Here is a 27905-nt window from a genome sequence, read left to right as displayed (position 1 = left end):
AGTTCCTCCATGCGAAGTGGGAACCACAGCATATACAACATACCGCTGGGGACAGGACCCATATAACTTCTTTATGGAGCTCTATATATAGTTAAAATTTGTAGGTGCCATAATCCATTTAACAACACAAAGACATCTACAAACTTTAAAAGGCTCCAAGACTGATGATCCTTTTTTATCTAAAAAAAAAAAGAAAAAAAAAGAACAATCCCAAAAGCAAGGAATGTAACCCCCAGGTCAGGGGGAGAGGCAGAGCTGGTGGCAAAAGGAGCTTGGGGCTGCAAGGACGCAGCCCAGCACATCTCTGGGGAACAATCTCTCCTCTCACCACCCACAAAGAGCAAACGCTCCTCCAGCAAGTCCTTCCCGTGCGTTGTCTCAATCCCAGGGCTCCTGGGTAGCCTTTCCCAACAAACCCTTCAGGGATGTGGCGCTGCCACCCGAGCGAGGGGCAGGGGAGGCGCAGGGATGCCGGGCACTGGGCACACACACCTGGCTCCAGGGAGATGCTGCAAACACTCGAGAGTTTCTCCAGAGAGAAAAGCCACGCCACTGTGGTTCCTACCCCACCTTGACTCCCCCATCACCAGTCAAGAGCACCGCAGGGCGGAGGGGTCGATGTACCACTGGTCCCCAGCTTCTCCTATGCTGGGAAGTGCCACAGCAACCGAAACGCTGGGTTCCCTTCCCCGAGGAGTGGGACACAGGCCCTGTGTCCCAGCACTTACACAGATCCCACAAACGAAGAGCAAGAGCCATGCGAGAAGGACAGCACGCACTGAAAGCTATTTTTAACATTTTTTCTCCTGCAGTTTCTGGCTCAGGCTTCAAATCCTTGTCCAGCCGTGCTCCCTTCCCACATGCCTACCCGCTCCTTTTCACAAGAGTGATGTCTCCTTCTCTTCCCCCAATTCCCCTCCCTCTGCATGAGCCCACGTACAGGAAGGATACCAGTGATGGTGTGAAACCCCCGAGCAAGAGTCTCACCTCCCAGCGCCTCTCACTCACCTTGGGGAAACTACAACTCCACGGGACATCCGTGATCTACACCCTCCTAACGCAAACGCAGCTTCACACACTTTCACCAGCTATTCAAGAGAAAGCACAAGAGTTTCCGTTACAAACCCAAAGAAAAACAGGCTTTTGCTTCAAGACCAACCGTTTCTACTTCGGTGTTAAGACCAGCTTCTCATCCTTTTTGGCAAAAGGCTGTAGCCAGCTCGGTGTAACCACCGCTGGCAGAGATGTTCCTGGAGTGGTGGGAGCCTGATAAGTTCAAAGGTTTCTGCTATCAGACCCACTCTTCCCAGTCAGTCAAAGGGCAAGACCACATTCAAAGAAAACATAAGGAAACAAAAAAAAACAAGCTGTATTTTATACATATTGCCCAAACAAGTGATAAAGGGTTTTCTCCTCCAACTAAATACATTATATAATGCACATACACAGACCCAGCTACTTCTGCTACAACCTAACGTGTAAGACATTACAGCTTTTCATTCAACGATCACAAGAAAATCAGGGTTTTGGGGTGAAAATAAGAGATGACAAGGGTAGAAAATTGAAGACAGTTTATAAAGGGTCCCAAACACAAAGCTTTTCCTCTCATGAATTTGCTTTTTTCCATTTGGACTTGAAGAGAGTCATCCCAAACACCCCAAGCGAAAGCAGATGCCACTGTAAAAGTCTCTCAACGCCTCTAAGCAAAGGTCGTTCCTTCAAATGGCCCTTCAGGAATTGCTGGGTTTTGCCTTGTTACTTTAAAATACCACTGTGCTTAATGAAATCAGACACCTAAAAGAATGAGGTTATACTATATACATTTAAAAATTGAGGAAAACGGCTCTAAAAATACACTCTGGAATTTCACAGAGTGCTCCATCTGCTCAGGTTTGAGGAACACTTCCGAGCTGTGCTGCAGCTTGCCAGCAGAGGAGACCAAGCTAAACCAGGCTTGTGGCAAAAAAAACTGAAAAAAGAGGGGCCAGCCCAGCCCTTCCCCTCGGCTGCTGGTCCTCCAGAACTCCACACGCCTCCTTCAAGGACATTCAGTGTATTCAAACAGCAACAAACCAGATCTGCTGACAAGGAACCAGCATCAGATGGGCCAAACACTAAAGAAACTGCACGAAGGGGGCAGGATGGGATGGGAATGCATGCTGGGGAAGAAACCAGAAGAACTGCTAAACGTCAGAATCCAAACAAACACTAATTAAAGCTTGTATTTACAGGGGGGGGAGGGTCAGGCATCCAACTGAAAACGCCAAGGGAGCCTCACACGACCGCTCGTCCGTCCTACGGGACACCGGCGACGACGTTCAGGTGCGCTGCGGAAGGCGATGCCCACACCATGTGAGGCAAGAGCACTATCACGGGGAAGAGAAGGAAGCAGCTTTTCTTTTTTGGAAGAAAGATCTTTCACATCACCCCCGATCTCCTGTCCTCCAAAATCTGTGCCACCAGAAGGGCGAATGCACCGAAAGCAGGTAAAAGCAGACAAGTCCTACAGAGACGACTAACGTAGCTGAAGCCAGCGTACTCTAGAAGGTATTTTTAAGCTTGGCTGCCACAAGCATGAGAATCTCGCCGATCTTTTTCTGCCAATTCTCTATGTCCTTGGAGACATCACACCAGAGCTCTCCGTGGCGAGGTTCAGCATTCTCACAGCGCTTCCTCACCTCTTCTTGTTGTTCCTACAAGGAGGAGAAACAACAGTTTGCAAGTCTCTTAATGCCCTGTTTTTTTCCAGCACAGAGCCAAAATTTTAACAGTTCCCTCCCTGATTCAAACACTCTTCCAAAGCTTATAGTGGTGTTTTTTTTAGTGGGCTTTTTTGAGGTTTTTTGGGGTTTTTTTAAAGGCAGTATGGAAGCCTGAGTCAAAACGCAGAGGCAGCAACTTTCCTGCCTTGCTGAACAAACTGGCCAAATTAGAGTCAAGCGAGTTTTGGCTGCACCAGAGAAACTGCAGCAGAAACTTCCTTTGCATTACCACCTGCACGAGATGTCAAGTGAGAGGTCTCTCTGAAGTCAGAAGATAAACACTCCCATCATTTCAGTAATATCAGGCAGTAAAAACTACCATAAGAGATTAGAACAGACTGTTCCTCTGGCCGAGTTCATGTGCAACCTGCACTTGACACTTGTGAAGAAACGGGACTAGTTACACAAACCCAGCATTGCAATTACAGAAAAATCTATGAGAACGCTTGCGTTTTACAGAAGGAAGATTGATTTCATAGATTTTTGCACGAACTAGCATGACTGTGGACAGCAAAGCAGCCTGAAAGACAGCTCAGCTAATGGCAGTGCCTTTTCAAAAGCACCACACAGGCCTGTTCATGCTCATTCATGACCAGGCGTGACAGCTGCAGCCTCATCTGTGAGCCACACAGGCGGCGGCAGCAGCGCACTCAGCCCAGCGCCACAGCAATCCCCGGGAGCTGGTAACCAACAGCACCCAGGGACTCCCGCTGCCTTCCCCAGCTCCCTGTTCCCAGGCACACACTCACCTCCGTGCCATGCTGGAGCTCAAATTTGTAAAAGAAAGCCCAGGCATCGCCCAGGTCGGAGTCTATCTTCACCGTTCGGTGGAACCATTCTCTGGCCTTGGTTATTTTACGCTCGCTCCAGAACAGCCTGTTGAGAAAAGCAAGAGCGAGATGACAAACAGCCTCTTTAGAGGAACATGCCAGTCTGCAAGCACTCCACCTTGAAGGCTCTACAGATATTTCAATTCTTTGCTCTCCCAAGAAACAGCAGACTCTGTAGGCATCTTCTGACTTCCCCTGGGAAGGGAAGAGATACGAGGACCAAAAGAACATTCCTCTTCGCTCCCCCCAAAGCGAAGCGGGTTAACTTAGCCCCAGGAGGAGACAGACAGCCCTGAGAAGGGAAGTGTTACTCTGAGCTCAATCTCTGCTAACTCAGTTGCTTAATTTTGCTGTTCCAGATTTGGTGTAAAGACAGGAGCATATGCCTACATCTATTTCACCTCCTCCAATTTCTTAATATTTCAAGTCGATTTTAGCACCTAACAATTAAATAACTTCAAAAAGCTGAAAACTGCAGCACGTTCCTGGAGCCGTGGCTGCGTGTGGTCACACGTTCACATCCATGAAGTGTGCTCTAAGTGGAGCAGAGCCACCTTGTCAGCTCCACTTTAGGGGGAAAAGCGAGCACATAAGCTTCCGCGCTCAAATCCCAGCCTGGCACCCAGCCCGACCTGCTGCCATTTCAAAAAGGTACTCGTGAATTCTGAAATTTCTCCCCAGTAATTAACCAGCTGAGTCAATAGTCTCTTGGTTTCACTCCTTCGCATTAAAGAGTTCATCTGAGCTAGTAAGGTCTTTATCAAATCAGACAGCCATCCCTCATAAAGAGCTTAGCCAGTCATAAAATTATACAGCTTATGTGATTGTTTTTAAGCCCTATAATACTCTTGATTGTTCCGTGTTAAATAAACTGTGATTTAAAAGAACACGAACAATGATAGCAGAGGCTCAACACCTGCAGTAGTGGCCATTTTCAGCAACACATTTAACAAAAGTGTTTCACAGATGTGTGACACTACGGTATTACTGCACCTACATGCAAGTTGTGATGGAAGGTGGAAGCTGTTTGTGTTGGGATTAGCTGCTAAACTGTCTGAGGTTGCACCAGAAGGGGCCTGGAAGCAGTTTCCATAAAGCAAAAGTTAACATTTTTCCTCACTTGCTGCTAGAGCTAAACAAGTCAGCTGTCATAATCTGGCAGAACCCAGTGTTGCAGTCACTGGAGTGTATCCTACAGTTTTCTTTGGCTTATAAAAAAGAGTTGTGAAAGAATTGGGCAACTGTTTGGGCAAAATGCTTCCCGCATTAACCTCTTCTGGTATTCACAAAGGAAAAAAAGTTTGTCCCAATCATGACTGCTGTAGAGCCGCTCACCCATCAGATCAGAAAGGACGTGGCGTGAGTCAATTCTAATAGTGGCTTTTCATCACAGGAAACCTCAAAACTGGATCTAGACAAGACAACAGTTCTTAGTAGATTATCTTCCTGTTTCAGAGAAGCAAACTACAGTATGACTGGTAGTCTGCGTTCCAGGAAGGGCCACAGCCGAAGAAAACTGACATCACAGAAATTCAGGAGGGGAGAAGACAACTGCACACAATTTAGCTCAGGATTTAAAAAAAAAAAAATAGTCTGATAGGTCTAGGATAGAGTGAAAAGATGAAGAATACACAGTCAGCCACATATAAATTGAAAAATACCCAGCAAAAATCATCCCTAGTTTCACAAATACTTAAAACATATCCTACAAAACTTAATTAAGCCTAGTTCATCTGAAAGCACACCAAAATCCCTTTTAAGGGACAGAAAGAGCCATTTTCAGAGTGCTGATACCCAGCACTGGAGAAGGACTCTGTGTGACCGAATTGCTGCCTGTGCCACAGCCCCAGCCCCACCAGAACAGCTTGAGGGCAGGTTGACATCCCCTACTTGGAATCAAGGGAGAGAACTGCACCGTTACTAGGAGACAGCTTGAGAGCTGTTACTTGCTTTGGGGCTTATTAGGGCTGCTGCAGCCAGAATCACACGGTCATGCTCTAGTGCAGTGTTTCATCATGGATTCAGCCACACACAGAAACGGGTGGTTTTACTACATCAAGCACAGGAACTCACTTGGCCACAGCCAGCAGGACGTGTGGGTCATGTTCACACTTCTTGAGAGCATCCACGCTCTTGGTCTTTCGTTGCGGTCGCGCTTCAAGGAAAATCGCCTCTGACCACAGGATTCCTTAATGAAGTCAAGTAGGAAGATTGTTCAGTGTTATTTCCAAGATTAACCCTCCCCGTCCTGTCGCCAGGCCAGTGCTCTTCAACGCAAGCAGCGTTACTGCCCCCTCCCTGGTGGTTTTCACACAGAATCATCTCAGTTGGAAAAGCCCCTGAAGCTCCTCCAGTCCAACCATGAACCTCACCCTGACCGTTCCCAACTCCACCAGATCCCTCAGCGCTGGGTCAACCCGACTCTTCAACCCCTCCAGGGATGGGGACTCCCCCCCTGCCCTGGGCAGCCCATTCCAACGCCCAACAACCCCTTCTGCAAAGAAATCCTTCCTAAGAGCCAGTCTGACCCTGCCCTGGTGCAGCTTGAGGCCATTCCCTCTTGTCCTGGTGCTTGTGCCTTGGTTCAAGAGACTCATCCCCCCTCTCTGCACCCTCCCTCCTTTCAGGAAGTTGGAGAGGGCCATGAGGTCTCCCCTCAGCCTCCTCTTCTCCAGACTAAACCCCCCCAGTTCCCTCAGCCGCTCCCCATCAGACCTGTGCTCCAGACCCTGCACCAGCTCCGTTGCCCTTCTCTGGACACGCTCGAGTCATTCAATGGCCTTTTTGGAGTGAGGGGCCCAAAACTGAACCCACTCATCGAGGGGCAGCCTCACCAGTGTGGAGTACAGAGGTAAGATCCCTTCCCTGTCCCTGCTGGCCACGCTAGTGCTGATACAATATTCTGATATTTCTGATTTCCATGCCCCAACCTCACCCCAGACCACTCTACATGGATACTTCATTCAGCACTCTGAATTTTTAGCTATCACTTGCACCATGCCGGACCTTCAGTTCTGAACGTCTCTGTACCACAACCCTGCTGCAGTTTCAGCGCTCCCTGTGCTAACCCAGAGCTCATGCTTTTCGGGTGAGACACTGCAAGCAGTGGAACAGGGGAGGGCAACCCAGCGTTTCAAAAGTGAAAGATAGCCATTTGTCTGAGCGGGAAACTGCAGGGGAAGAAGTAGTCCCAGAAGGGGCAACAGACACTGTTTGGAAGCAGTTTCAAGGGTGCCAGAGAACACCACGGTCTTATGGATGCTGGCTCTCCACACATGCGATGAAGGACAGAGTAGGTCCAGGAAAGCCGGGTTTAATCCCTAGTTCCTTTCGCTGCCAAAAGCGAGAAAGGAAATATGCTCAGAGGAGCATGAAATCTTCAGTTTCTGATGTCAGCCAACCATACCTGCTGATCACTTCAAAGCAAAACCTGAAAGCTCGTGTCTGCCAGGACTCTATCAAAGTGCTCTCGCTTCCCATAAACCACACCACAGGAATACACACAAGCTTTGATGGCTGCAGTGACAGACCGGAGCAGAACTCTTCTTGCTCTTTATATACAGGGTCAAGCCACATTTTTCAGGTCTCTTTCAGGCCTGTTGAGGACACAAACACCACTGCATTTCAATTTAACCTTGTGCAGCCTGCCTACATCAGCCATAAGCAACCGGGAAGCAATTCAGCAATCGATGGACCCAAGTCTCTGGTTTACACGACTGTAGGTGTCCAACGAGCTAATTCCTGCAGGCTTTTATTCTGGCTTGTAGAGTTTTAAGATAGAGTTGGAAGCGATTTTATTTAAACAAAACCTGAGATCCTGCTGCCCATTTCCATAGCAACAGGCAGATTCTGTAAAAAAGCCGGTGGTGGCAAACGCTCATTAAGTATTAGGTCATTCACAAAACGAAGTGGGATTTGGGTGGTATTGCTCTGTTGACCCACTCGCACAGCGAGCAGCTTGCAATGAGTTTATCGTGTCATAAAAGTCACTTAATTCCCAATTATTTCACTGGGACTTTAGCAGCTGCCAGTTAAACACCTTTCAAAACCTAGCCTGAAGGTGAGCTAACAAGGCTTGCAGTCAACTACTACACTTTGTAGTTATGTGACATCTTCTCTCCGAAGATGTCAACATGTTTAAATAATTAAGTCTTCCCACAATTCTGCCAAAAAATAGGGAAGCATTATACACTTTCTCCTCCCATCCCAAGAGGCAAAGGCTTCCACTGCTGGTTAGAACCAACTGACTCACATTACAACCTATCTGCCTTTTCTTAAATGCGTTAAAATAATCAAAATCCAGGACTAAACATTTATGGTACGTGATCCGCTAATCATGACTGCGACTGAAATTTGCTGCCAGCACAAGTTATTAAGCACGGAGTTAGCAGCAGGCAAACCAACAACGTGAGGTCTCCTACAGCCAGCTGTACTCCAGCGAGACAGGGAAAAACCCATGTCTTTTCTACTGAACTTCCTAACTACAAACACTTGAGAGTCCTTCTTCAATTTGCAACCTTGGCAGACTTCTAAAAGCTTCAGAGAAAAGCCCCTCGTATCCAAGATGCTTTCCCAGGAAACCTGGGAACAAACTGTGGACCACAGACCCAATAATATCCTGGATACTTCAGCAAAACAGCACCAACACCAACCCGTGACCTCTCCGGTGAGAGACAGCACAAAGCAACTGGGATTATTCACAAAGACCCTCAACACTTCATTTGTAGAAGGATGACTGACACCTCTCCAAACAGTATTTTGAGACCTGGCCAGAAAGGACATCTTGGGAAGAGATGTGCCTTTATCAAATGGGCAAAACCACCGTGTTTAAGGTAGAACTGAGATCAGCTCACCTGAATTGGGACATTCTTGCAATGCCTTGGCCATCAGAGTATTTGCAATATTCTTTAGCCCAGCTCTGTACTCTAACCGCACAGACTCCAACCTGGTAAGAAAGAGACTCAGTGATGGTATTTATGACAACATATTCACTATGTGGAAACAAACAGCAAGTCACATGAAGGTCACTGGAAACTGCAAACATCTGCCCACATTCTGAATGTGTGTAGGTGACTGACATCCTCCCATTCCTCTCCATCTAAAAATAAACATGACCTTTATTCTATAATGACCTAGATCAAAAACACTGAAAAAGGGACTGTAGCAGAAATGGAAGACCCCTGGGGCTTCATATTCTGTGAACTACAACCATCAGTAAAGAAATAACTAGTCCCCAGCTCCCTAGAGTAGCTACATACTAACCAGGATCACCAAAGTATCTCTGGTATTCAGAAAAAGTTCTTAGCCCAGAAAACACTCTAGGATGGGCATGGTCATAAGTTCCAGGCTCAAACGGCTGAGGCAACATAAAACAGCTGGCCTGAAGAATTCATTGGCTCTGTAGCCCAAATTGAGATAATCTCCACACAACTCACCAGAGATCTGGATTCTTTGGATTCTTTAGGCGAGACTTTTCCAAGATGGCTCTTGCTCTAGTCAACTGCCCCACTTTCTCCTCCAGCCTGGACAGCAGAAGCCACAGAGGTATGGAATGGGGGCACTTTTTCAACTGTTTAAAAAAATAAATAAATACGGTAATATGTAGATTTGGAAAAAAAAAAAAAACAACTTATAATCCCTATAGAAAAGAACTTCCGTCCCTACATCCTCCTGGAGAGTTTAGAAGAAGAGAGACAAAGTTGATTACGTCACTCAAATTTCTCCTAGTTGGTCTTACAGTACAGAAGTCAAGTTTCTCCTACATCTAAACCAGCCGGGTACACCAACTATGACTGAGCTATCCCAGTAGCAAGAGAAAGATTACACCTCCCTTAATAATACATCTGCAGCTCGTGCTCCACGTGGAAACGGAGGGCTCTTACACACACCCACACCACAGCAACAGGGCATGCAGGAACAGAACTGCCTTTGGGGCCCGGGAAGCCGTTAGGATACGGACACTGGCAGAAACCTGCTTCCACGTTACTTTCATGGCTGAGGAGCTTCAGAAGCTTTTGTACCCAAGGACACTGATTACCACTTAAAAGAGACACCAGCACTCTGCAGGCCCCTTCCTTGTACAGTGTGTATTTAAGAACTGGTTAGGAGGCTTTTCTTTTACAAGTTCTGCTTTCAGTCTTTACAGGTCTTGGAGAATTATTGTGCAATGACTCCTCTCCTACCAGTGAGGAGTCAAGAATACAGCAAACTCTCAAGCAAGAAAATGAATTTTGCACATGGATACTGGGGTAAGAGAAATTCCTGCTGCTTATTTCAACGTCTTAATTTTTTGTTCTGTTTTGTTACTGTTTTAACCAATGACAGAGAGAACAGAAGTCATCTCTTCAGTTAGTCTGGGACAGAGCTCTCTCCACTTTGATTCAAAGACAGACATCTCTCCACACCAGAAGCACAAAGCAAACCTGCAATAACATAAATCTTACCCCTTGATTATAAGCCTCCCGCGCTTTCTCTACCAGCTCCTTTTGTTCCTCGATTTGTCCCTTCATCATCCACAGTTTGGGGAAGTCCTCATAGTGCTTCAGGGCTTCCTCACAAAGCTCCTGGGCTGCAGCAATGTTCCCAAGCACCCATTCTAACTTCACAGACTTCATGAAGACCTGAGGGCGAACCAGAGCTGTTTATCACTAGCAGCCACTGAAAAAAACATTAGTCCGTCAACGCAGTGGGTTCCCACTTTCATACATCCATCAGAATGTTATTGATTAGCTACAGTTTGAAGTAAAATAATAAAAAAATAAATACTGGGGTTAAATAGTGGGAACAGATAACAATGAGAAAGGTAAATGCAAATATTAAAGGAGCTGGAACAGCGTGATCAACTTATATATTACCTATTAGCATGGAGTTGACATTTGTATAATATTTGTACAAAGCGCACAGCTTTAAGAGCACAACCAATTAACAAATTTGAGCCTGCTTCATCAGCACAATCTGATCTCCTGAGATCCCAGCGACCAAGACCACCGATTCTTACTTATGCCTTCAAGTTGCAACAGTTGTCCTGCTAATTACAAACTGCTACCTATGCTTTTCTGCCCCCAAATACCTTTCTTTTAGTTACGCATAAAAGTTACAGCTGTGAGAAATACATTACAGACCAAAGGCTGATTCACGACTCTCTGATCCCTGTCCTCCCATTCCCAAACTCCCCCCCACCATGACTTCACAAGAGAGGCATCAAGCCTGAGACCAGAGCTTCAGCCTCAGCTGCCAGCTGGAGAGAAGTTCCCCGACTGACAAAAGAGGAAGAGGACAGTGTAAAAGATCTAGGATGAAGCACAAATTGGGGGACAGGACAACAGGAGACGGGCATCAAACCGATTTTTCTTTTACTTGGACAAGTTAACATGGTTCTCTATGAACAGCTGAGAATCGACAAAGTTTATCATACCAGAAGTAACTCTAGAGATAAACACAAGAGTGTAACTTTAAACAACAAACTGGACCAGAGCTGTCTTTAGCACCACAAGCATAAGTGAGTCTTCTGTGAAAGTATTTTCTCTCTTTTTTCCAAGACACGCTTTTATGCAACACGAACATTATACAAACAGCTGTAAACTGGGAATTTCCTGACTTTTGCCATTTGTACAAAAAAACTGAAACCCTTCACTTGATCTTAGCCTTTTCTTCCCATCATGCCATGATTCTGTGTCGCAATTTGCTGGAGAAGCGCTGCAGCAAAGCAGCCACATGCCTGCAAAAGGCAATGGCAGGGAGCCATCTGGTCAATCACTAAGGCCGCAGAACTGAAGGAACTTCTCCTTCCGACTCAACTCCCCCGTGGCCAAGAGAGGTCTCAGCCTCTCCACCCTTCACACATCCTTACCCTTGCAGTGGGGGCACTGCTGCGAGCTTTTGCCAGCAGCCTCCTCGCTCTTTCATATTCATTGTTTTCTGACTCGAGCTTCACGGCAGCCAGCCAGATCTCCTCGCTGTTGGGGTTGGCCTGCAAGAACATAAAATGACAGACAAATGCATACAGTGAATCAACAGCAGATTTAATCCTTCGTTTGATCCAGATTAAAATTGAAATCAGAGCTTTGTCAATCCACACGAGGATTTTTTTCAGTTCAAGCTCCTCCCAATCTTCTTTGACCTTTGAAGTTTATAGAAATTCTCCAAAACAGATGCACAACACAAAGATATATGTCAGTTTAGAAGCTGGATGCTTCTCAATTGTTGAAAAGCATTAATGCTTGATCTTCTGAACTTCCAGTTTAAATACTGAAAAGATCATAGGGTTTGCCACAGTAAGACCCTCATTTTATTATCCCTGAGCAAAAAAAACTGAAGCTCGAATTCCCAGTTGAGGTCTGTGAACACTCCTCCAGTAAAAGCCATTTCAGTGGCAACCATGTCAAGAAGTCTTCAGGATGGTAACAAAAAGCACCAAGAACAAATTTGGGAAGTATCTTTTACCTTCCATCTCAGGACCTGTCATTTGGTGTTGCTATCTCTTACCTTTTAAGCTTCATTCCCCGCGTTAGAACCGTACCGCTCTGCCCGTTTTTCTTTCAGCGTCCAGCAGACAATTCCCTTCGTTTTGCGGTGGATTAGTGGGTTTGATCCCAGCCGTAAGGAATGCAGTAACCTCACTGATCAGGGCAGACCACCACCCTTTTTACTGAGGAGACAAATGACTCAAACCCAAGGGGATTCTAATCCATGACTGGGGGTGGTGGGAGCCATAGTAGTAAACTTAATGGTTTGTGCACTCAGAACATTTTGCCACATAAAACAATCAAAGAACAGCGGAAGCCCCCATCATTTTGAAAGGCAGCAGGAATAAGGTGTTGACAGAAAAAGCCTTCTCTCTATTCTTTACCAGTCATACTTAACACCATCACACAAGTGTAATATACCCACCTGGAAAGCCAGGGCCAAAATGCTTCTGGCTGCTGGCACATCTCCCGCCAGCCACTTCGATTTGGCTCCCATGAGCCAGAGCACTTCTGCTTTGGGGCAGTGAGCCACAGCTCTCTGCAGAAGAGCCTCCAAGGATTCTCTGAGGCAAGAAAGAGCAAGTTACAATCACTCGAAATCCTGCCAAAGGCGAGCTCTCACACACCATTTCCACTATCACTCAATGTTATAAATATTGTTGCAAAGTCCAACGTTGTAAACCTTGATAAGTTGTTTCATAACAAGGAAAGGGTGAGGTCTTTTTTTCACAAGGGTTCTGAAATCAGCACTCCACAAACGGCTCATTGTTCAGACACCTTTGTTTGATAGCCTCTGCGGAAAGACCCTGCACACAAACAGCTCATTTGTCTTGGAAAGAGCCATTCTTAACAAACCTTAGTAGAAACTGAGACAGGAAGTTTTTCAGAATTATTAGATGAAGCTGTCTTGATCTTACTGAAATTATTTTTCTCCTCTGGAAAATATACTTTTCAGGTAGAACAAGGGGCTGAAAAACCAGCCACCACTGGGAAACATGGGAAAACAACATCAAAAGCAGACATATACTTGTAAAAAAAAATAGCAGGCTTGAATGAGGCAGAACTCAGCATCTGCAGTCACTTCCACACTATAGCCCTGCTGGCTTTAACAGGGATGATTCCACATGCATAAGTGGTCTACTGCATAGATTGTTTTATTCTAAACTTTGCGCTGGAAGTTTCAGATGTGTAAAGCTTTATGAATAAACTTAAAGCGAGGCCTGAGCTGTGACAGTGTAACACCAATCTTAATTCACAGCGTGATACACACCCACAGTATGTTTAATCAGAAGGTGCCAGGGATGCTTGGACAACTTCAGCAATAAAGTAGTTTATCTATGAAAATTAAACACATGCTGTATTTTTAGGTGATTTATATTCCAAATTTTTTTCTAGAAAAGCCTTCTCAAAGACTGTCCCTACCTTGCCTATTCATAGCTATTTTAACCAAGTAGTCCCTATTGCCAAAAAACTTTTTATGACTTCATAAAAACCAAAGATGTTCTGACCACAGCAATAACAAAGAAGGCCAGACCTGCAAACAATGCCAGTGAGTTTCCACCAGCTGAACTAACTCTGCACATGCAACACACCACTTCAGGGATCATCTTGCAGCTTTCCTTCCTCCCCAGTCCATCACCCCGCAGCAAGGATGAACCCTCCACCCAAGGATTATGCAGCACACCTACCTCGTTCCATGGTTCTTTTCAAAGTAGGCAGCTCGCAGCCACACGCTCTTCTTGCTGGGGAAAACTTGCAAGGCATAAGCATAAATTGCTCGGGCACACTCCAGAGCATTATGAGCGACACACTAAGGAAAAACAGATCAGAACTACGTCAGTTTAGGGTTGCATTAAAATCAAGTGCAAGAATGAATTACACATGCATAATTCAACACAGAACTCAGTAACTCAGAGTAATACATGAATTGGGGCTTTATATATAACAGAACAGTTATTATCAGCTTTTTAAAAGGAAGTAGGGAGGAAATTTTCAAGCATCTGTCTATCAGAGCCCAAGTATCACTGGCCTTTCAGTGGGACTGACACACACAGGCCAGCTTGAAACATTAGTCAGGCATTGTAAAGGCTCTCTTGTTTGCATTTTTTTTTTAACAGGCAAAACTATAAGCACCACAGCATATGTCCTCTTACTGCTGAAAGCCCAATTCAAGGCCAGTGAAGTGGACACTTCTCATGCTGAAATATAATTTAGTTTTTAGTGCATGTTCAAGCTACTCCCTTAAAACAAAGAAAGCCTGGTAAAACTTTTACCCACACCCCCATCCAGTCTTGCATTAACTCCTGAGCTACAATGTTTACATCTTAAAACTCAACTCCTAGTTCCTTTAACCAGACCCTCAACCTCTGTTGATGTCCCCCCCCCCAAAAAAAAACCCCAACACACCAAAACCAGCAAACAATCTATCACGATACCAACTTCCTGCTTAATAAAAATTCAAATCTGTAAAAAGCTCTACAATAGAATAACCCCATGAGAGGCAGACTGCCCAAATGCAGTTGGGGAATCACATCCACTTTCACTGATAAAAAAAAGTAATTTCCCACGCTCCGGTTTAATTTCCCCCAATTAAAATAAAAACCAAACCCAAGAAAAACCAGCATCACAGCTGGACATACACTGTCTGCGTCTTCCATCCAGGTATGTTTCCGATCTTCTTCCTCAATCCCAATCCCAATCACAGCTCGCATGATTGCCTGGCATGTGGCCACGCTTCCAGCTTTATCACATTCCTCAGCATCCTAGAAACCAGAGTAAAGCCCTGCTCATTCTGAGAACTCCGCACAAGAGGCTAGCAACTCAAGTTCAAACACAGAGACATTGTGGGTCACTGCCGCATTAAAAATATCTTATTACTCAAAACATATCGTGACACACGCTAGTGAGCCCACACCCACAAGGAAGGTGCTATAGTTGCACGCAGAATCCATCAGAAGTTGGTTAAGAAACAGAGCACATCAACTGCATCCACTGAAAAGGAGTAAGTGTGACAGTGCGTGACCTTTCCAGCAGGAAGAGTCTCCTCTTACAGCTCCACTGACCTGCCCTGGGCCAGGCAGAGCAGGGACCTGGTCAATAAAAAAATGCAAGAATTTGAGAAGGAAGAATTGTAACATCAAAACTACTGACCTTCTTTCAGCTTTGAGTTGATTCTTAAGTCTCAATAAGGGCTAAGCAATAACTGAATTTGAATGAATACACCCCCAACCAGTGTGAAGTTAAAGATGCGAAGGCTCTCTCACCACAGCATATATGGAAAAGTGGAGTTTTCTGACATACAAAGCTTTCAGAAAGCCAAGCATGTCCTGCTTGAACTTGTTAAAAAGACCAGTGATCAGATAACAGAAATGGAACAGCTGTAGTACTGAAAAGGAACTCGAGAAGACACTGATGCAGAGGCTGTGGTGTTGGGTTTTTTTAAGCAGAAGTTGAAATTAACCTTTAATTGTTTTACTGCTGTAAAGAAAGTTGTAATTCTCTTTAGATGTTAGCAAGGATATCCATTTAATATTAAATACTTTGTTCATTATCAATACTCTTTTAAGCAGTGTGCCAAGAAGATTTTGCTGCCTTGGCCCACTGTAAGGGATTCTAGTATTAAACTGGTTTAAAGACTTAACGCTTAGACAAAGGACAGTACATACTGAGGAGGAAAGAGGTTCTTTTAACCTGAACATCAAGCAATAGTCCCTGTAGTGTCTCAAGAAACTCAAGCACCACAGCTTTTGAGTTGTGATCAGAACACTGGAAACCTCCACAACTTTTTGCAACTTTTCTAATACAGAACATCAAAAATACGACGATCTGGGATGAACCTGCGCAGAGGTTGTGTTTTCTAAACGTCACTGCACAACGCGGTTCCGCGTGTCAGCTGTGAGCACATTGCACAGCCTCAGGCCTATGAGCCAATAAAGGACTAACAGAGGATTTCCTGCCTGCTGCATATGCAGAATTTCTATTGACTTCTGACAACACTGTCTGACAAAGACTCCTTTGGCAAACAGATACCTTTTAAGCCAAAAGAGACATGTGCAAAAATCACATAAATCCTTCACTGGAGGCTTAAAGCCTCTGTCCTGCTTAAGGCAGCAGCTGCTTCAACTTGAAGTTGGTTATCTTCCAAGACAGAAGTAAACCAGACATTCCTCAGCTCAGCACACGCAGTGTTACCCCAGGTATCACTTGTGGCCTTGACCCTACTCGGCTTTTTTAGTCTCACCTCTTGTGTCCTCACGGGAATCTCCACTGGTAAGTCTAGTACAAAATTACCCTGCAATATCTTGCATCAACAGCCTTCAAATCAGAACCTGAAGAGTTCATCTGGGTCTCTAACCAAGACCAAGCCAATACCTGTATCCACTGCTCCCTGTTGATTTCCACACCGTTAGCCCTCAGAGACGTGATGGCTCTGTCAATGATTTTCTCCACCATCTGGGTGTTTCCATTGGCTTCCTCCAGTTTGGCAGCAGTAATCCAGATGTGACGATCCGTCGGAATATTCTCACGGGCTTTGTTAAGGACTTTACGAGCATTCTCATATGTCTCCAGCCTCGCCAGCGCAAGCCACAGCTGTGGAGCAACAGAAGATGTATTTTAGATTAGAACAAGGAGATGACAACGCTGCCGTACTGCAGTGTCGGCCCAAAGAGATAAGCAGCTTTATGCCATTTGCTACTGGTTGGCAATTGTCCTCCAGCAGTACAAGCAAGCTGCAGAATACCAATGGAGAAATAGTAGAAACAGAGTCTACTGCTGTCCTTAAAGCTCAGTCCTAATCACCTCAAGGTATCACATCCGTTTGCTGGGCTGCTGCGCTCATATGTTCTGTCCACGCCACCTTTTAAACAGCGGAATGTTACACTCTGGTTCAGCGTTCCAGACACGAGGAACTTTGTTTTAGATTCCCCAGACTGTACGTGTGCTTGTTTTTACAATTGTCAAGGCACTAAGCACAAAGGCGAACACGGCTAATTGGCTCCAGCAGGCACAGCAGTACACTGGCATAACTAACATAACAATTACACAGGAAAATGAGGCATATAATGACCACCAGACAATTAACTCTGGAGAAAAAAAGCACAGTCCACTACTCATCACATCCTTCTCACTGTGCCGTAAAGTGCGTGGTAGAAACCTCACACTGCACTCACTCTGCTTTTTGTTTTCAAAGCTCTGCTGCCAACCTAAAGTGGTGTGTAGGGGCTTGCTTTATTTTACTTTTTTAAAAACTTACTTCAACGCTCGTCGGACAGCACTCCACAGCCCGACTCAGCATGATCCTGGCATCCTCAGGTTCTTCTAACTCCACAGCTGCCTTCCACAAACGCACTGAATTTGGAACATGCTCAAGGGCTGGAGAGGCAAAACAATTATGTCAATCATGACAAAGTAGTTTACCAAAGAGAACTGCATTTTTTAAAGATGATATGTTAAAGGCTTTGTCCTATTACAAATGAAATTTCCTGAAAGAAAGAAGGGAGGGAACTATACTTGTATTAGCTCTTGCTTCAACAATGAGAACTTAAAATCAGAAACTAAAAAAACTTAATAATTTTAACTGGAAACAGGTTTTGGAGAGCCAAGGGCTTTTTCCCTGTACAAGCCGTAATTGCATCCTCTTCAGTAAAACACCTAGCTGAACAAAGCCTCCAGTCTCAGCAAATGAGCATTTGTAGGATCTTCAGAATTGGGCAGCCTAACCATGCTGGCTCTCCCTTTATAAAAAAGGAGCATCTTCACCATGAACCAGTAACACAACCTTGTTCCTTAGATGTTGAAACTGTCCCTTCGCAATTTAGTTTTCCCACAGGCATCTCCCGACAGCTTAATGGATCCCAGTTTAGCTCCCCAAAAAGTTATTGGCCTGCTATGCAAAAATAAACCAGTAAGATGCAAAAAAGCTTAAAGCTATCACTGACAGCAACACCCTAAGCCACTGAATCTGAAGAGTTCTTCCAGCAATCCAATATGGGCTCCATCTAATTAAGAGTCTTTGAGGCTTCCTTAATCTTGTGCAAGAGTTGGTTACTGCTGGTAGAACCTGCATTCTCTGCAGACTGTTCTAGATGTGCTGTCTGAAACATTAAAGTCTGAACAACAACTTTTCTCCGCCTATCTCTTCAGAAGCGTGTATCTTAAAGATATATTGAGAAACAACGGGGGTTTTTTAGACTTTTGTCACTACAACTTACACCACAGATCACTCCTATTAGCTGCATGACAGTAGTAGTTTCATTGCTTCCATGCTGATTGCACACAAACGTGCTATAGTACCAGAGGACAGAGCACACCCCTCTTCAATAAAGCAAGCATAACTGCAGGACCACAGAAAAAACGGGTGGGAAGAGGCATCTAAACCTACTTTGAACCCAGCTGGGCTTCTAGGCAAGGCTGCTCCTTTCAGCATTCCTGCAAAGGCAGAGGCACACTGCTGAGCCTCAACTTCAGAGCACGCCCCAGCCCTACAGAAACACCCAAGTAGCAACGCACGGAGGGGTTTGGGCATTAACCGTTTCTCCTCGAGTCTGCAGCTGCAGGAGATTTTTCTGAAGCATTTTAAGTGACTAATATCAGCTTGCAAAAGCTGAGAGCATCACTCAGCAGGACAGAACATGTTTTCGTAGACAGAGCATTCGATTTTTACACCTCCAGATGTAATTTAAACACTCAGCTTGCTGGCTCTCCAGTCAGAGGGGCCTTAAAAACTCCCGAGGTTCTGCTGGCTGGTAGGAACACACACAGCCAACAGACAGGAGAAACACTTTATGAAGGAACACACTTCAGTGACAGTACCTGGCAGTCAGTCTTATTTCAGGAGAAATAACGAGTTAAGCTGCCACTTATCTGAAGGCTGTATATACAAACAGCTTCAAGCATCATGTTACTGATGTTCCCTAGGTAGCAGAGGAGCACTGTGAAGCTGTTAATGGGCAGAAATTGGAAAGAGAACGATAAATCACGTTCCATTCCACTAACAGCTTTGTATCAGAGATCAGGTAGGTGGTTCCAAAAACCAAAGCAAGATGTTCTTTCTGTTTAAAGCAAAACTCAGTACTTAATGTGTCACTGCTTTCACACAAGATGCTCTCCTACCCAAGCTGCACTCAGAAATCTATTTCTGCTCAGGTAAGTGTTTTTCTGTTCAGCATCTATTACTGTGTGTCCTTCTCAAGAACAGTGTCACAGGAGCGACGCTTCACAGCACGCTGCACTGCTTAGCCAATGAAAATTAAAAAAAGCTACTGAATAGTTAAAATCTGAAGTCTTACAACTTCAAACCCAGGAACCTTTAAGTGCCTTTCATCCCTACGCAGTAAGAGGTCATTTCACCAGAGATGTGCAATTTTACATGCAATAAGAAGAGGTAGGAGGCACTTAACTTCCTTTGAAGCCAAGCCATTCACTGCCACAGACTGCTTCATAGTGATTTAGTAAATGTATTAAATCCAGACCCTTCTCCCTGTCTAGATTAAAGTCAGGAGATATAATTGATACAATTCAATAGCCATGAAGGACCTAATCTCTACTGATACAGGCACAGTAACTTAAAGTAATCAAAGAATTAATACTACAAACCTGCGAGGAAGACCTGGGTTTGCGACAACACAACAAACTGCTGTTACAGACATCATTGTTTGGAAAAGACTAATTCCACAAAAGAGGAAAATCTCCAAGTGCATTAGGTAAGCACCGCAGAGAGAAGCTGTTTGCCAGGAACACAGAACTTGCTACAGTAAAGCAAACCCCAAGGCCTCTAAAAGCTCCTCCACCAGGAATCACTGGGGTCTCTAACGGGTTACAGACACGTCAGAACTCAAACACAAAGCCCAGTATCTTTTCTAAAATGTGTCACAAGGTGACAGTTAAAACACCCTTTTCTCCTTCGAGCATCATTTTTTAATTGCTTTCATCTACCTAACTTTGATCAAGCTGGAATTGGTTTTGGTAAGTGAAATGTCATTTTGCAATTGCTCAGCAACAGCAGCTTTTTGCTGAAGGATGTTTTACAAATACTTCAATAACCCTACTCTGACTCGACAGCAGCACGTCCCACCATTAAGGCACACATTCACAACAACTGTATCCTCACCGAGGATGCCAAAAAAAGCACTTAAACTTATGGACACATCTCGAACAACTTACAACGCCCCACGAACAGAGGGGGACTCAGACTTTGTTCCCCAACCCTGCAGAAGCTCTCACCTTTCCTAAGGACGCGTTTCTTCGCACGGATATCCGTCTCCAGCTCTGCTGCTCTGATGTAGATTCGGACAGACTGTGGAAGGTGGCGGACAGCTTGGGCCACAACAGCCTTGGCTGTATCCCCAGGCTGAAGCCGAGCAGCTTCTAACCAAACATCTTCACTCTGTCAGGAAAGAGAAACAATCTTCCTTTACATAAAACAAGAATTTAAAATTAGAGCTTCTAGCTAAATACATGTTCTTTTAATACTGCAGGTAGTGAAGCTGGATCAGGTGTAGCCTGATACAAGCTTAACAGATACTGCTGCTTGTAAGCACAACCTTTCCCTACTGTCCTGCAAGGATCAGCAGGGAAGCAGAGCAGTTCTGACCTTGGGGCACATCTCCGTTCCCTTCATGATGAGGTTTCGAGCCACTTGGAGTTTGCCAGTGACCTCCTCCAGTCGGGCTGATGCTATCCAGGCTGGCGGATGATGAGGATTGGTCTCTCGTACAGATTTCAGGAGCAAACGGGCCTTCTTGATATCACTAAAGGAGGAGGAGGAAGGACGGGCAGGAAAATTTTCAGCACGCTAGCAAGCTATTCTCCTGAATCAGTAAGTGCTTTACAGTCGGTTCTTTGCAGCCACGCTCAGATGCACAGTGACTGTGACCTCAAACATTTCCATACTGGTGACACAAATTATATACTACCAAAACAAGCTTACAAATATACACTAACACAGCGAGATCACAGTGAAAACCAGTTAAGTATTTAAGTAAGATTCTTAGGAATTACAGCTGGGCACTTGCAGCTGGAAGCTGATAAGCACAAGCATTGATTTAAGTCAAGTATTATCATCAACATGTGCACATATCACTTTGACTTACATGGCAATTCTTTATGAAACAGGTGTCAAACTTCAGGTTAAAGAGGTTTTCAGAGGTCATCAATCAAGCCTAAATTAGCAGTACATAGGTCCAACTAACCAGGTTATTTCCTGGCTGGCAGGCAGCCACACGCTGCCACCACTCTGGCATGTTAGCCCAGGGATCAAATAGAAACAATCCCCACAATTGATGCATCTAGGTCAGATGCTAAATACATCAGTTGAAAGACTATATCAGATCTCACGTTAAAAGAATTCAGCCTCAAAACCTCACCTAGCATCTTTTACAGATTAAATGTTAGCCAAAAGCCACCTGCTCAGACAGATTTGCATTTATATGCAGGATCACAGCCATTACTAAGAGGATAAATCAGTTAATCCTTCTGAAACTTACTTGATATCTCCTCCATGTGTGGGAATCATCGAATTCAAGTCTGTCAAATATCCTTTCGGGTCCACTACAGTCTGGCCACTCACAGAGTCGGACACCTGGGAAAGTCAAGTCAGCGCTACTGAAATGACCGTTCAGAGCCCCCCAGTCCGCCTGCACACACTAAAGCCTGGAAAAGACACTGCTGCTACACAAACCAACCCTAGACATTTATCTCTTAAAAAAACAGGGAAGGAGGAAAACACAAAGTCTTGCAGATTAGCTTTTTTCCACTTCTAAACTACATGACTTTAACGCTAAAAACATAGTACCACTGGAAATGTAGAACGCAAGCAGCTTGGCTTTCAGTCACCAAAAGGTCTTGCAGCCCTGCCAGCTAAAGCCCATCTTTTTAGTTCAAACCAGATCTAGATGGGAAAAATCAATGAAAAAGAAGTCAACAATAATTTAAGAGTAGTATTTTTCAGCATTTTGTGCTGCATCCCTACACAGGATAGAAGAGATGCTTCCCTTGGCTCAGTTACAGCACTGTTTGTCTGCAGTTCACCTCTGATACAACAGGGCACTCTGTTCTCCCATAATGACCAACACTTCCAGGGAAAAACTGTTATTTCCCAGGAAATTCTACTAGTGCAAAGGGCATGCAGTGCAAGGAGGAGGAGCGCAAAATTCTTGCTAGTCACAGCCGAGCTATTTCTTCTCTCCAACAGTCAAGAGAACGAAAGACTTTTCTAAAACCAGGTCCTAAATAGCAGCAAACACCAACACAGGTAAAACCGTGAGAGATCCTCCCTTTCAGGATCCTTACCTGGCTTAGCCTCATATCCATCAAGGTGTTCCTGGCTTGGCCAATCTTTCTCATATCCAATTCACCTGTCCCTGGTGTCATTAAGCCTGGTGTCATTCCTCCTGGGTACGGAGTATTCAAGCCTCCTGGATATGGTGTATTCAATCCACCAAATTGCTAAAAACAAGAGCGAGAGAAATACATTCTTAATATCTCTTCTGCGACTGCAAAGATAATTCAGGCTGTTGCCTGATCTGCTCTTCTCCAGTGGCTACAGGGCAGAGATGCCAAAATCCTGCAAGTATCTCTGAAACTGTGGCTTCCCTGAATCACAAAACATTTCTCATACAGGCTTTGCAAATCTGTAGGTAATTACGCAAGTTTAGTCAAGTCAGTGAAATATCTAACAAGAAAGTAAGTGAAAAATTTCAGCACAAGCATCTAAACCTAGCACATTGAAACAAGAATATCTACAAGAAGTCCCATGGCCATCTGGTGCCAATTCAGGGCCAGTCAGCTTCTCCTGTGACTGCATGACCATAGTAGCCTGCAGCCATGTAGCAACAAGCTAAATTACTTAATTTTCAGTTGACAAGGCAAATATTTTTAACACAATTGCTCCAGCATTGGGCAAACCATTAGGTGAAACTGAACATTTCTGTTCCATTTTTGCAATTGTTACAACTGAAACGGATGTTGGTTATGCTCACCAAAACTCATTATCACCATTCGACAGCCAGAGAAAAGGAAAAGAAACACTTTCTTCCATTTTTAACACAAGAACCAGGTTCTCCCTGCCTATCCTCAAGTTTTCTCTGGCAACAGGTTGTGCACTGAAAGACTCCAGCAAGCACAGGAGTTTAACATCCAGCAATTCCTCTGACAGACTCACAGACTACACCAAGTTTTTTGGTCAAGTGTCTTTTTTTTTTCCAAATGCCACTAACGAATGCACGGTTTAACCCTTGTCTCCAATTACAAAGCACAGATCACATCTTCATCAGGTTTGCTTGGTACTCACCGTCTGACGCGGGTCCACAGAGGTGTGATTCTCCCCCGACTGTAAATGCTTTGCAAAGAAGCTGTCGGGTACAGGAGTCAGCTTCTCATATCGAGGATTCCTCTGACGCTTGTTCCTGGCATCGCCAACTTCTGGAATACTGAGCCACTCTTCTTCCGTGACCTCTGCCAGCTTCCGCTGTTCAAACAGGAGTTGTCATCATTATTTGCTGTAGAAATGTGTTCTTTGTAACTGCTCTAATTCCTTAATAATTTTTTTTTTCTTGAAAGAATTCAAGATTAAACACTTAAAGGTCAAAGGTCAGATTTTTTCTATACCCATGTACAAAAGAATTAGATGTGTTTAATTAGAATTTGCTTTTAGTCCAGGCCGAGATTTCAAATCAATTTTGCTATTAAACTCAGTGCTACAAATATTCAGATTTATCTCAGTGTCTGCATCATCGATTGTTTTATTACTAATCATTAAACAATAGCTTAAAAAATATATTTTATTTAAAAGCAGCTTTAGAGTCAGGAGATCCTGCTCAACTATTTCAATGCCAATCCCTCAAAGACAGAAGTGTAGCACCTTCTCAAGAACAGACATGAAGTTGCAATAAAGCACAAAAGCCTGGTATCAAAATTTGCATAAACTTCACTACCTTGTGCCTCCACAAGAAAAGTGCTCAACAGGCAGAATCGCTGTATTCCCCCACAGCCCTACGAAGTAGCTCATGAACACCCACTTCCATCAGCCGCGTGCAGCTCTGAGGGCCGCTGCCAGCCGAGACACTGTGTTATCACTTACTGCAGATTCCGTCACCACTTTGATTTAAACCTGCACTACCAATCCTCCTGTCTCTAACTCCGCAGCTGCCTGAAAATTATACTGCAGGACTTGAAAGCTTCCAAGCAAGACGATCTTCCATACTGCCAGCTTCATATTCCTTATTTTTCCAACAGAAAGTAATTCTAATCTCGAGAATAACAAAGTGCTTGTTTGCTAACACACAAAACCTGAGCAAAGAACTGCAGAACATACATCCACCTCTCAAAAGTCATAAAGATAAAAGTCACATTTCAGATATTTTTTTTTTTTTCCTTACTTTCAAGTCTGAGAACTGCTGCTGAATTTTGGGTCGTTCCATACGGTATTTTTCTATTTCTTCTTTCTCTCGTTGTTCCCTTAGGAAAAGGAGTACTGAGGTTATGCTCAAAGTAACACTCGGCAAATCTTTAAACAAAGTGTTGATATTACAGAAAAATGTTTTTGGTCAGAGCTAAGGCATTAAAAAAAGCATTTTTTCCAAGCTTAGATTATCAACATAATGACAGATATGTCTTATCAATTAAGATAATATTATAATGTAAAAACAGGCATCTCCAAGCAAACTTCAGTCTTTAACATCCTCTTACCTGTAGACCAGGTAGTGAGTTAACAAGTAACACTCACCAGTTTACAAGAGACCCACATTACATGACTTTTCTAACCATTTCCAGCGTGCTGTGCAGCATGTGATGCGTCAAAACCAGTCACTCAGCATCTCCCCGCATCATCTTAATGAACTACAGCAAATCATAATTAACTACAGTGAAGCAATTCAATCACGCCAACTCTCAGAGCGAGTCATGCAGAAGAGCCCTCATCCTTAAAACTTGGAGCCACAGGGTCAAAGGTACAGCATTAAAACAGATAAAAACTGCGTATGCATCTGAAAACGTACCCAGTAGGCAAGGGCAGAACCTGAACTGGAAAGTGGAAGAGGCAGAGGAAAACTCTAAGACACAATTTAACTAGAAAACACCCCACGCCAGCGTTGTAGTTTATCCCACCTTCTTTCTTTTCTGCGTTCATCCATCCTCTTATCCAAAGCTGCATAAATAGCATCTGCTTCCTCGTCATCCTTTTCATAGGGACCACTTGAGAACAGGCTCCCAGCGTATCCATTGAACTAAGAATTTGGAGAGAGAAAGAGGAAAAAAAAGAGGAAATAAAGAAAAAACCCACAGTATCCTGTTATGTTCCTGCTACAGCCAACAGCCACCCAGAACAACGAAAATGCACGAGCAGGCTATTTCTAACAACATTGCATCAGACTAACACATCCCTAAATAAAAGCAGCTTTCTTCTACCACCCCTGGTATTTATTCTCCCACACCATTTCAAAAGCAAAATTGCTTCTCTTTCAAAATCACTTCTGTTAAGCAATAAATGAGATCCCAGTATAGAAAGGCCATTTTCTTCTATTAACCACTTTTTTTTTTAGACTACTGAAAGCAAACAAAAAGAATGACACATTTAACTAACCAGAGTGGGATTTAAACAGAAAAGACAACACAGGCCCCATAAAGACAAATATATGTCACAGAACGAGAGCTTAGATTTCAGTTGTGCAGGAGAATACAAAATACATCCCAAAGTACTTAAACTAATATTTTATTTACGGATCTCTACCCAAAGCTCTCAGGGCTCTGTACACATAATTAAACCACAATACATGGACCAACGCCACAACAAAAACCTGCAAGCACTATGCCATTACATTTAATGAGGTCTCAATTTAAAAAAAAAAAAAAAAAAAATCAGAAAAAGGAAGTGGTGCTAGCAAACTACAGGAAATTTTGGCCTTGAAACCTCAGCTAAGGTGGGATTTCATAGCAAGAGACCAGGGAGCTACTCCTCTTCCACTTGGGAAAAACATCTCCAGGATGATGAAAAATCTCATCACCTCATCGTAATTGGTGTCGTTCAAATCTTCATCATCATCATCCGCCGTCTGGTTCTTTTTCATTTGATCCCCAACAGTTCTCTTCCCCGGCGGAGCATGACGATCATCCACGGGGTCATTGGCATCACGTGCAGGGCCGATATCAGAGCGGGTGGTGAAACCTGTGGCCCTGCGTTGACAAACCAGTAGCAGCTGTTTAGCATGCATTTGTTACCCAGGCAGTCTGTCAAAATTATTACTTAGACAATAAAAATATCATTCTTTTGCAAGAAGAGCATCAGCCAGTCCCCATCCCTACCGTTCATAAACCCTGGGGGGAAAAACTGTCCTCTTATAGGGAGAATTTATCTACAAAGACACACAATCACCCATCTCCCATCCATCTGGTATCAAGACACGCTTTCTCTTCTAAATTGTGTCTCTCAGCCACAGTGAAAAGCTGATCCTGCAGGCTGGGGGGTACTACGGGGTGGGGGCCTGGGCGACTGGGGCTCATCAGAAACCCCATTTCAACCAGCCAGCGCTGCCCAGGGCACCGTCAATATAATCACAGCGGCGTGAGGGCACCAAGTCAGTGGAGGACAAACTGACCTGTTGTCACACCCAGCAAAGGGCAACGCCCGGTGTCCACCCACCACCGAACCGGCCCCTCGCTGTTCCCAGCACAAACGCACCCGGATTTAATGATTTTTGAGCGGGCCCCACGTACACACACAGTTACAAAATCAGGAGGGGCGCAATCCCCTCCCAGCCAGCGGTACCTAAAGCACCCAGGAACGTATCCCCGGTGCCAAGTTCGCATTTAAACACAAACCCGCCCATCTAAGGAGTAGACGCGAACCATCTCGTAGGAGGAACCCTTGAGAAGCCGAGCAGGCCGCGCGGGGCCTCCGGCCTGCCCCGAGGCGACGGGGACGATGGGGGCAGGGAGATGGGCACCCAGCCAGGAGCGAAACGGGGCCCGGGGGGGCTGGGGCCCGGCGAGGAAGGCGGGGGGGGGGGGGCCGGGGCGGGGAAGGCCGAGGCCGGGCCCGCGGGGGGACCGGGGGGAGCCCGGACGGCGCCTCACCCGCGGCCCAGCCCCGGCACGTAGCCCAGAGGCGCGGGCATGCCCAGGAACGGCTTCTTCTTCTTGTTCATGGTGCCGGTGGCAGCGAGGCGGGAGCGGAGCCGGGGCCGCTGGAAACGCCCGGGGAAGCGGCAGCGGCGACGGAAGCGGCGGCGAGACGAGGCGGCGGGACGGGGCGGGGCGAGCCGGGAGGGCAGCGCGTCACTTCCGGCCCCGCGGGGAGCGGAGCGGCCCCTGGCGGCGCGGCGGGGCCGAGCGGCGGGACGGGGGGAGCTGGGGGGGGGTGTCTGTGTGTGTCTGGGGTGTGGGGGGTGTGTCCGTGTGTGTGTGTCTGTGTGTCTGTGTCTGTGTCTGTGTGTCTGGTGTGTGTGTGTGTCCGGTGTGTCTGGTGTGTGTGTGTGTGTGTGTGTGTCTGTGTGTGTGTGTGTCTGTGTCTGTGTGTGTCTGTGTCTGTGTGTCTGGTGTGTGTGTGTGTGTCCGGTGTGTCTGTGTGTGTGTGTGTGTCTGCTGTGTGTCTGTGTGTGTGTCTGTGTCTGTGTGTGTGTGTGTGTCTGTGTCTGTGTGTGTCCGGTGTGTCTGTGTGTGTGTGTGTCTGTGTGTGTGTGTCCGGTGTGTTTGTGTGTGTCTGTATGTGTCTGTGTGTGTGTCTGTGTGTGTCTGTGTGTGTCTGTGTGTCTCTGTGTGTGTGTCTCTGTGTCTCTGTGTGTGTGTCTGTGTGTCTCTGTGTGTGTGTGTGTGTGTCTGTGTGTGTGTGTCTCTCTGTGTCTGTGCCTGTGTGT

The 27905-nt window shown here is 45.2% G+C and overlaps 1 protein-coding gene across 1 annotated transcript; it reads right to left on the bottom strand.

The window, feature by feature from the left end:
- Window positions 1-1556: 1556 nt before the first annotated feature.
- Window positions 1557-27296, bottom strand: PRPF6 (pre-mRNA processing factor 6). The gene is made up of 21 exons (XM_074842819.1): window positions 27127-27296; window positions 26058-26226; window positions 25162-25280; window positions 24435-24513; window positions 23348-23524; window positions 22348-22503; window positions 21543-21637; window positions 20651-20807; window positions 20281-20443; window positions 17312-17430; window positions 16429-16647; window positions 14697-14819; window positions 13746-13867; window positions 12482-12620; window positions 11442-11561; window positions 10036-10212; window positions 9028-9161; window positions 8446-8537; window positions 5666-5780; window positions 3512-3638; window positions 1557-2693 (listed from the first exon to the last, which is right to left on the bottom strand). The coding sequence occupies exons 1-21, from the start codon at window positions 27195-27197 to the stop codon at window positions 2541-2543; spliced, it is 2826 nt and encodes a 941-aa protein (XP_074698920.1). The 5' UTR covers window positions 27198-27296; the 3' UTR covers window positions 1557-2540.
- Between the last annotated feature and the right edge of the window lie 609 nt (window positions 27297-27905).

The sequence above is a fragment of the Strix aluco genome, chromosome 17 (genome assembly GCF_031877795.1).
Source record: "Strix aluco isolate bStrAlu1 chromosome 17, bStrAlu1.hap1, whole genome shotgun sequence".
Taxonomy (NCBI): Eukaryota; Metazoa; Chordata; class Aves; order Strigiformes; family Strigidae; genus Strix; species Strix aluco.
The sequence above is the reverse complement of the archived record's forward strand: the minus strand, read 5'-3'. Positions and strand labels throughout refer to the sequence as shown.

Excerpts from the sequence above, each read along its gene's own strand:
- PRPF6 (XM_074842819.1), bottom strand. The coding sequence starts at position 27,197 with ATGAACAAGAAGAAGAAGCCGTTCCTGGGCATGCCCGCGCCTCTGGGC. Across the intron at positions 25,281-26,057 it reads ACGACACCAATTACGATGAG|TTCAATGGATACGCTGGGAG; the intron begins GTGATGAGATTT and ends CCAAATTCTTAG. Across the intron at positions 12,621-13,745 it reads GAAAAGAACCATGGAACGAG|AGAATCCTTGGAGGCTCTTC; the intron begins GTAGGTGTGCTG and ends TTCTTGCCTCAG.